The 9,806-nt window shown below is 42.5% G+C and overlaps 1 protein-coding gene and 1 pseudogene across 1 annotated transcript in view; one reads left to right on the plus strand and one right to left on the minus strand.

Annotated features, from left to right (window-relative positions):
- Positions 1-3,121: 3,121 nt before the first annotated feature.
- Ercc6l (ERCC excision repair 6 like, spindle assembly checkpoint helicase) overlaps positions 3,122-9,806 on the minus strand; it is a 20,956-nt gene continuing 14,271 nt past the window's right edge. Inside the window, exon 2 of the mRNA XM_021188015.1 lies at positions 3,122-6,989. Within this exon, the coding sequence (XP_021043674.1) occupies positions 3,338-6,989 (3,652 nt within the window). The 3' untranslated portion in view covers positions 3,122-3,337. The remainder of the gene's footprint in view (positions 6,990-9,806) is intronic.
- The window catches only part of LOC110313694, an 8,593-nt pseudogene continuing 8,344 nt past the window's right edge, over positions 9,558-9,806 (plus strand).

The raw sequence follows: 9,806 nt of genomic DNA on the forward strand, positions 1-9,806 counted from the left end.
TTTATTTTTAGAAAAAAAGGAAGAAGAAACTGCTGGACAGTGGTGGCGCACGCCTTTAATCCCAGCACTCGGGAGGCAGAGGCAGAGGCAGAGGCAGAGGCAGGCAGATTTCTGAGTTCGAGGCCAGCCTGGTCTACAGAGTGAGTTCCAGGACAGCCAGGGCTACACAGAGAAACCTGTCTCCAATTAAAAAAAGAAGCAGCTGCAGGAAACCTGGAAGCAGTGGGGAATGCAAAATCAGGGGTTCTGCGTGCTAAGTGAGGTTAGGTAGGGGCAGGACTGAGGCCATGGTGGGTGATAGAGGAACCAGAGTCCAAAGTGCAAATGCCTTTGTTTTCCCCTTAAATCTTCAGTGCAGTGTGAAGAGGCCAGAAGCTAGATATTTGGAGAAGTCTTTTCTCAGGCATGGAGATAACTAATTAGGGGACCTAGGAAAGCCCCTCAGTGAAGACACTGAGAAGTTCCAGTTGGTAGCAAGCTTAACTATCTCCCAGAGGTCAAGCCTGAGTGTTTTCCTCTGAACACTTGACCTGTGAAGGTTTCTGTGTGGAGCATCTAAAACAGGGCCAGTCTCCTGTCCTCACTTAACAACCTTGGTGGGAATTGGTACTTACCAAACCTTTAAGCGAGTCTTCATTTTCAGATGTTTGTTGAACAGTTGTCAACTAAATTGAATTCTTCTAGACTCTGGGGATACACTAGTGCACAAGACAAGGTAAGTTCCTGAATTCACAGAACTTAAGAGTAGGGTAATAGTTAATCCACACCATGGCGGGGAGGGTATGGGATGGGGGGTGGTTCTCTTTTAGGAGCAGTGTTGGAAACTTTGAATACAGGGAGCTATGAAAAACTAGTCTTTGTTCTTGGCTTCTGGCACATAGTTCCTAAAGCCCTGAAAAATCTACTGAATGATGCTTTTGCTGATGAAACGATTGGTGGCTAGACACCATCCCCCTCTGTCCCAGCTCTGGAATGGAAGCAGGTAGCCATAAGACAAAGGTTTCATTAGAGGGGTGGGACTGCCCAACCTCCAGGGCTATAAACTTGGGTTAATTGGTAATGGCCAACTACTTAAGCATTCATTAATTGTCCAAAAATATCCCTAGCACTACATTAAACAATTGAGTTTGAGAAGGTTTAGGTTAGTGGTCCCCAGCCTCACAAGGGTTGCCTAAGACTGTTGGAAAATACAGATATTTACAATTCATAACAGCAGCGAAGTTTTTATTTATTTAGTTATGAAGTAACAGTGAAATAATTTTATGGTTGGGGGTCATTACAACATGAGCAATTGTACTAAAGGGTCCCAGCATTGGGAAGGTTGAGAACCACTGGTAGCTTAATACACTTAGTTGAAGGGATTGGGGTGTTGCTGGAGGGTGTGGGAGCTCTCTGCAACCTCCCTCAGACCTACACCTAACAGTCCTTTTTTTTTAAAGATTTATTTATTTATTATATGTAAGTACACTGTAGCTGTCTTCAGACACTCCAGAAGAGGGGGTCAGATCTTGTTACGGATGGTTNTGAGCCACCATGTGGTTGCTGGGATTTGAACTCAGGACCTTTGGAAGAGCAGTCGCTGCTCTTACCCACTGAGCCATCTCACCACCCCTTTTTTTTTTTTTTTTTTTTTTTTTTTTTTTTTTTTTTTTTTTTTTTTAAGATTTATTTATTTATTATATGTAAGTACACTGTAGCTGTCTTCAGACACTCCAGAAGAGGGGGTCAGATCTTGTTACGGATGGTTGTGAGCCACCATGTGGTTGCTGGGATTTGAACTCAGGACCTTTGGAAGAGCAGTCGCTGCTCTTACCCACTGAGCCATCTCACCAGCCTGCTTTTATAATTCTTTTTTTTTGTTGTTGTTGTTGGTTTTTTTTTTTAAAGATTTTTATTTATTTATCACATAAGTACACTGTAGCTGTCTTCAGACATCCCAGAGGAGGGCGTCAGATCTTGTTACGGATGGTTGTAAGCCACCATGTGGTTGCTGGGATTTGAACTCGGGACCTTTGGAAGAGCAGTCGGGTGCTCTTACCCACTGAGCCATCTCACCAGCCCCCTCAGTGTGACTTCTTTGTTCACGCATGCTTCAGTCAATAACTCCTCACTCGTGCACTGTAAGTCAGTCCACAAACTCGTTGGTTCTCCAGGCTGAATCATACTTTGGTTTGTCATTAGGACCTCTAGAGAAAGGACAGATATTTCTTAGTCCTTCCACACTGGGAGAAAATTCTTTTAACACTACCCTGTAAAGGCAGACTTTGTGGAACTGAGGCCTAAAACGTGTATTCTCCCACTAACTCTGGGTAGTGTCAAAATTGAATTGCAGGGCACTGGTTGGTGTTCTGGTATGGACTTCCACCACCACACTGGGTGTCATGTTGATGAAAGTAAAATGAACTACGTGTTACAAAGTTGCTTTTCATTCAGTACAAAGTTAAGTCTCAATCTTATGCTTTACTATGTCATTCATCATGGGCAGGTCACACTGAGTCTTAGATGTTTCAGTTCAAACACAAAAACACTACCCTCCACCTCAAAGGTTATGTATGGTAAGGATTAAACAAGAGGCCTGTGTGATGTACTCAATATCCAGTAGGCACATTGTAAACACTAATTCTTTGATGACAGCATATGCTGCACTTGGTGTTTCTGAAGGTGAATCTGATTCTTATCTAGTCGACAATCCAAACAGAGGATGTGATAGCATCCAAACACCAGTATAAGTGGGACATAGTGTTATACACCCTTAATCCCAGCTCCAGGGAGGCAGAGGCAGGTGGATCTATCTCCCTGAGTTCCAGGCCAACCAGAGCTATGTAGAGACCTTGTTTCAAAAAACTGAAGAACACACACACACACACACACACACACACACACACACACCACATAACTGGTTTGAAGAAAAGTAGACAGTCCAGAGTAAGTGAAGAATAGCTAACCAGTTGGTAGAGCAACTCCAGGGCAGGCTACAAGTGCCCAAGAATGCTAGTACACATACTGTCTGCAGCTAAGCTGGAAGACTATCTTAGATTTAGAATGCTAAATGACGAGCTTATTGGAACTAAAGAGTTCCTGTCTACCACCTTGTGAAAGAAAATGAATGGAAAAACTCTCAAGAAAAGGCACTTTAATTTTCAGAACTGAGCTAACAGACAAGATGGCCCTTTTCACAGTAAAAATAGCCAGAACAGCTTCACAAAACGTAACACTTCTGAAAGTTTGCAAAGTATGCCGCCTAAAGGGGAAAAATGAAATATTCAAGGGAAGAACTACTGAAGAAAACATTTCTATTCAATTGCATTTTAGACATAAGAAATAGGCTATAAAGTTCTCAAATGTTCAGTTGCTTATACAAACTTAAAGTCATGAGCATGACCTCAGGATCTGCACTTTTTATATCAAGTGCTTTAACTAAGCAGTTGAGAGCCTCCTGTATCTTCCCACACTCTTTCAGTTCTTTCCCACGAGCTACAAGACTCTCATAGTCATTACCAGCCTCTACTGCCGGATCCTGGGGAGGATCAAGCATAGGGTCACTTGATGAAGGTTCAGGGGCACAGGGAGAGCTTTGTGGGGCTGGAGAAGTAGGCTCAGACATAGTCAAGTTGCTGGACTTGGATCCTGAAGCCAGTGTTGCCCCAGAAGGCTGCTCTTCTGTGCAGGCTAAGGCTTCTTCTTCATTGCTCTCTTCTGAAAGCCCTGGCTCACTCTCCTCCTCACTGCTGTTATCAAGCCTTTCCTCCATATCTTCCACATCATCTAAAACCACATTGATCAGAGACCTCCTAGAAGCCAGGGACCTCCTAGAATGTAAGGACGTATTCACTTCATCGGGTATTTTAGATGAAAAGAACTTTCGAGATGGACTGCTGTCACTTTGGGGAGTTGAAGCATCAAATTGTTTCATATATGAGAATGGAAAGGGAGAGATGTTAATTGAATTTGTGGAACTACCTTTAAAAGCATCTTGTTCATCTTCATCTTCATCATCTGAGAAGATCCTTCTAGCTTTGTTTTTGGTTTTCACACTAATCACTTCTGATTCATCACTCTTAGAAGAATCCAAACTGAGAGTAAGTGCTGACTTTGCCCTGGAGTTAGCTGCAGGGCTTTGCAAGCTATTTTCTTTCTCAACATGTTCCAAAAACTTGCTGGAGAGGTTTTGTCTAGTGTCTGCAGAGTCTTCCAGGAAAAGATTGAAATCACATGCATACTGTGCTGGTGATTCTAAAGGATCGTCCTCTTTCAACTCCAACTGGGCCTCGATTGCTTGAGCACCCTGCAGTACACTACGGGGTGCAGACAAGTCATCAGATATTTCAATCATGGGTACATCTGATTCTAGGTTTTGATTTTCATTTGCTGTGGGACTGCAGTGATAAAGAAACACACTATCCTGTAGATCTAAATTTGGCCCAAGATCGGCCTTGCTGGATTCTCTAGGTAAATAATGAAAGCTTCCCAGGTTCTCTGATGGGGCCTCTTGCTCAGGTGATGCTTGTAATCCCTTCTTCTGCATAGCATCATTTTCAGCTGTAAAACCTTTTGCAGGGCTCAATAAAGAGTCAGTAGAAACTTCTCCTATACTTTCAGCCCCCTGGGGTAAAGAAGCTATAGTGCCAGCATCAGATGTACTGTCGAAGTGGTGACCACCTTTCAGCGAAGTGACATCATGTACCTCGGAGTGCTCTTGGGGCTCACTCTCTGCAGACTGATCGCAAATGGTTATACTGGCCATTTGTGAAGTGACAGCCTCTACCTGGGTAGGATTAGTCAGAAGGCGTGAAGGCTGAGGCTGACGTTTGTTGAATTCGGTACCTTTCTTCTTATGTTGAGAAGGAAATTCCTGTACTTTGAGCCAGGTCTTCTCAATTCCTGTCCTTTGTCTTTCCACTGTATCTTGAGACTCAGATTCAACAAGGAATTGAGCTTTCTGAACTCTCTGATGAATGTACTGAGAGTCTTCTAGCATGTCAAGCTCTTCTTTAACAGACAGATCACAGGTGAACATCAAATCATGGTCTGAGATTCCAGCTATGCCCAGCGAGTGGAGGTAGGCAATATGCTCATCTAGTTTCTCATCAGATCTCCGCTGAGCAGCATGCAGACACTGAAGCTGCATCTGGGTTGCAGAGTTCTGCAGGTCCCCAACTGTGAAGAGCTCTTTTAACTCTTGTTTGGTGAAATAGCGGAATGGGTTCTTCTTCTCACCAGTAGTTTGTCTGATCAAGGAGTCCTTGAAAACCTGTCTTCTATATATCTTTTCTTCTACAGTTCCACAAGTGATTAGCCGATAAACCACAACATTCTCTTTTTGGCCAATTCGGTAAACTCTATCCACAGCCTGAGCATCAGTTGCAGGGTTCCAGCTAGGGTCAAAAATGACAACTCTAGTCGCTGCAGTTAATGTTAGGCCAACACCACCTACTTGAGTGGTAAGTAGAAAAACTGAGTATTCTTTATTTTGCTGGAATAACTGAATTCTTTTTTCTCGTTCCCAAAGCTGAGTAACTGTGCCATCAATTCGCAATGTCTTAAAGTGCTTGTTCTTTAAGAGACGCTCAATGATGTTGAGAATTTGTCTCGACTGAGAAAACACCAGAGTTTGATGTCCTTCATCTTGAAGCCTTTCTAGCAGGGACATTAAGAATATCATTTTTCCAGACTCTTGCATCAGTGTATTGTCAGTTAAGTGATCAATGCTGTCCATATTTGAGACATCTTCTTGCTCATTTTCATCCTGAGCAGAGAATGTGGCAGTCCCTAGACTCAGCAAACGGCAAGCTCGTGCAGATAGCAGCCTTGGGTGGTCACAGAGCTTCTTTAAGACACCCAACTCAGCCAGAGGTGAGCGGGTCTCCATCAACAACTCCTTGATGTGATCTAAAGACACAAACTTCCTATAAATTTCCTCTTGTAAAGGCACAAGGCGTATCCAAACAATTAAATCATTTTTCCTGGTAAGGGAAAGCATCTCACAAACGGCTTTAACAGCTGGATTCTGTTCACCAAGTCTGGCCTCTGGGTTGTCTGCCTTTTTCGTCTGCACTTCTTCTTTGGTCCTCCTTAGAAAATAGGGTTTTATGATTTCCATTAAGTTTTCAGATATCTTAAGTCCCAAGGCTTTTTCCCCAGGGGTGGCATCCTTCTCTCTTGCTCTAATAATCGGATTTTCATACTCCATTTTAAAAGTTTTTAATGTTCCTAACAAGGAGCCTTGGCAAGCAAAATCAAACAGGGACCACAGTTCTTGCAGATTATTCTGAATTGGTGTTCCTGTGAGAAGGAGGCGATTCTTTGCAGGAACAGCACGTGCACACACTGCTGACTTGGTAGAGGCGCTTTTGATCTTATGGGCTTCATCAAGGATGGCATAGTCCCATACAAACACTTGTCCATTAAAGCTTGCAAGTTGCTGCCAATTATTGAGTAACATTTGGTAGGTAGTGATCACAACGCCATTCCTCTGTTGAATCCGTGTCAGGTTTCTAGTGCGTTCACTCTTGCTGGAGCCATGAAAGGTTTTCACTCTCATTCCTGGAGTCCACTTGGCAAATTCTTTGACCCATGTATTAATGAGATTGGTTGGCATGATCAATAGCACATGATTCACAAGTGAAGCATCAAACATACCTGACAGGAAAGCAATGATCTGAACAGTCTTCCCCAGTCCCATATCATCTGCTAAGATGCCCCCTTTTCTTCCATCCTTATACAGGCTATAGAGAAAAGCGATGCCTTCTTTCTGATACTCAAAGAGTTTCTCATACAGCTCTCGGTAAAGCAGCAAGCCAGAGTTGCACACATCTATAAATTCATCATCATCTTCTTCTTCTTCTGCCAACTGCTTCAAAGCTTCCTGTAGTTTCTGGATTCTGCTCATCACCTTTTTGGTGGGAAAAATGTCCTTTGCCAAATTGAAAAGTTTCAATGATTCTTCCAGATCTCCATTCTTAGCTGCTTCTTTGGCTTCTTGCACATATCTATTTAAAAAAAGAAAAAAAGGTAAAATAAATAAATAAATAAATAATGTGACATGGGACTTGGAAATTAGCTCAAGTGGTAGAATACTTGTTTGGCATGAAGGCGCCGCTGAAGTCAATTCTCTCAAGAGAGGAAACAGACTGAATATTTAACCTCTGAGAGCTTTAGAGTTCATTTTGGAATCCAGACTGTAGTTGGGCTTTTTTTTTTTTTTTTTTTTTAAGGCACTCGCAAGTATCCCCTGAAATTCTTCTTAAATTCACTATATAGCCAAGATTTTGAACTATCTTCTGGCCTCTATCTATCCTACCTCATGAGTGCTGGGAATTTTAGGCATGTGCTATGCCCAGTTTTATATGTAGTGCTGGGATTGAACTCAGGGCTTTGTGCATGGCTGGGCAACCACTTTACCAGCTGAGGCTCATCCAGCCCTGTAACTAAGTTGGGTTTCTAATGCCCTCAAGCAAATCCCAAAGCCGTCATCTGACACCTGCACACACAGATCACACACAGTAACAATAAGTAAACAATTACTGTTGGGAATGCACATTAGTAAGTCTCTATGGAAGACGTTCTCAAGAATGAGAACAAAACCACTTTATAATCCAATTATGTCACTTCTGAGCATTTACCCACCAAAATCAGTTAGCCTAGTATAGAGACCCCTCCATATCCATGTTCATCACAGTGCTATACATAATACCCATGTTATGGAATCAGCCAGGCTTCCCATATACATATATGTAATACAACTATACAATTGAAGAGCTGGAGAGATGGCTCAGAGGTTAAGAACACTGACTACTCTTCCAGAGGACCCTGATTCAATTCCCAGCACCCACATGGCAGCTTACAAATGTCTGTAACTCCAGTTCCAAAGGGTCTACTGCCCTCACATAGACATACATGCAAACAAAACACCAATGCATATAAAAAATAAAAAGGAATTTGTTGAGGGATGGTTTTGTACAACAGTGTATATTTCAGATGCTGATTTCCGTGCCCAGAGATCTGGTTGCAGTCCAGATGTTGGCACTGTCATGATTATTATAGCATCTCCTGTCTCAATGATGTATAAAGATTGTTTTCTGCCGGGCGGTGGTGGCACACGCCTTTAATTCCAGCACTTGGGAGGCAGAGGCAGGCGGATTTCTGAGTTCAAGGCCAGCCTGATCTACAAAGTGAGTTCCAGGACAGCCAGGGCTATAGAGAAACTCTGTCTCAAAAAAAATCAAAAACCAAACCAAACCAAACCCCCAAAAAAAAACAAAAAAGAAAAAAAGATTGTTTTCTATCACCTCTGACTGGTTAATAAAGAGCTGATTCACCCAATAACTGGGGGGGGGGGAGGAGAGACAGGACTTCTGATCCTAGTCAGGACGAGACTCAGACGGCAAGTAACAGGACAGGTGGCTGGGAAATAGGCCAGGCCAGCATAGTCAGGTTAGAATAGAGGAATACCCTACTCAGCTATAGTGAAAGAAGCTTATAATATACCTGGTCTGTGTCATTACTTCAGAGCTAGGGAAAGTATAGAAAAGTCCCTTACAAAAGCTGGGCGTGGTGGCGCACGCCTTTAATCCCAGCACTTGGGAGGCAGAGGCAGGCGGATTTCTGAGTTCGAGGCCAGCCTGGTCTACANAGTGAGTTCCAGGACAGCCAGGGCTACATGGAGAAACCCTGTCTCGAAAAACCAAAAAAAAAAAAAAAAAAAAAAAAAAAAGTCCCTTACCTTTATAGGAATTATAATAATAAAACCCCTCCCCCAATCCACTTATTTGCAGCAAGATCTCCCCCCACCCCCACCCAGAGGAAAAAAAGCCACAAACCAACCTGAACCAACCTGAAGCTTAAAGAAGAGGTATCTATTGGGGACTGGGATAGGAGAAAGAGAAGAGGAAAAGGAAAGGAACAGAGGAAGGTATAAAAGTGGGTGAGGCTGGGTATGGTGTCATGCACGCTGTTAACTCAGCATAGGAGAGGCAGAGGCAGGTGGATCCCTAAATTCCAGGCCAGCCTGCTCTATTAAGGTATGGTGAACATGATCAATACACAGTATAAACATATATGCAATATCTGAGTATCCCATTCATTTATATATTTACTCTGCACTAAAATTTATAATTTTTCAGAAAAGAACATAAAAAGATGTTCCATGTTAGTTATCAGGGAAATGGAAACGAAAACCTCAAAGAGAAACCACTTTATAACCCATCAGGACTAGAGGAATGATGGCTAAACAGTTAAGAATTTCTTTGTGGGGCTGGAGAGATGGCTCAGGTTAAGAGGACACGAGTTCAATTCCTGGCACCCACATGGCAGCTCACAACCCTTTATAACTCCAGTTCCAGGGCTTCTGACACCCTCACACAGACATACATGCAGACAAAACACTAATGCACAGAAAATAAAAATAAATTATAGGTTTTTTTTAAATGTCTTTGAAAGGTAATGAAAATGTCCAAAAATTGGCTATAGTGAAAAGTGCACAATTATTTGAACACACCATATTCTCAAGTATGTAAATATAATGAATGTCTCTGAACTGTACAGTATCAATAGGCAAAATGCCTGGCATAGGTGTTAACTCAAAAATGTCTCTGGTGGAGGCTGGTAAGAGCACCCGACTGCTCTTCCGAAGGTCCTGAGTTCAAATCCCAGCAACCACATGGTGGCTCACAACCATCCGTAACAAGATATGACACCCTCTTCTGGAGTGTCTGAAGACAGCTACAGTGTACTTAAATATAATAAATAAATAAATCTTTAAAAATGTCTCTGGTGGACCCATAGTCTACAAAGCTTAAGCTGTTTAA

The sequence above is a fragment of the Mus pahari genome, chromosome X, assembly GCF_900095145.1.
Source record: "Mus pahari chromosome X, PAHARI_EIJ_v1.1, whole genome shotgun sequence".
Taxonomy (NCBI): domain Eukaryota; kingdom Metazoa; phylum Chordata; class Mammalia; order Rodentia; family Muridae; genus Mus; species Mus pahari.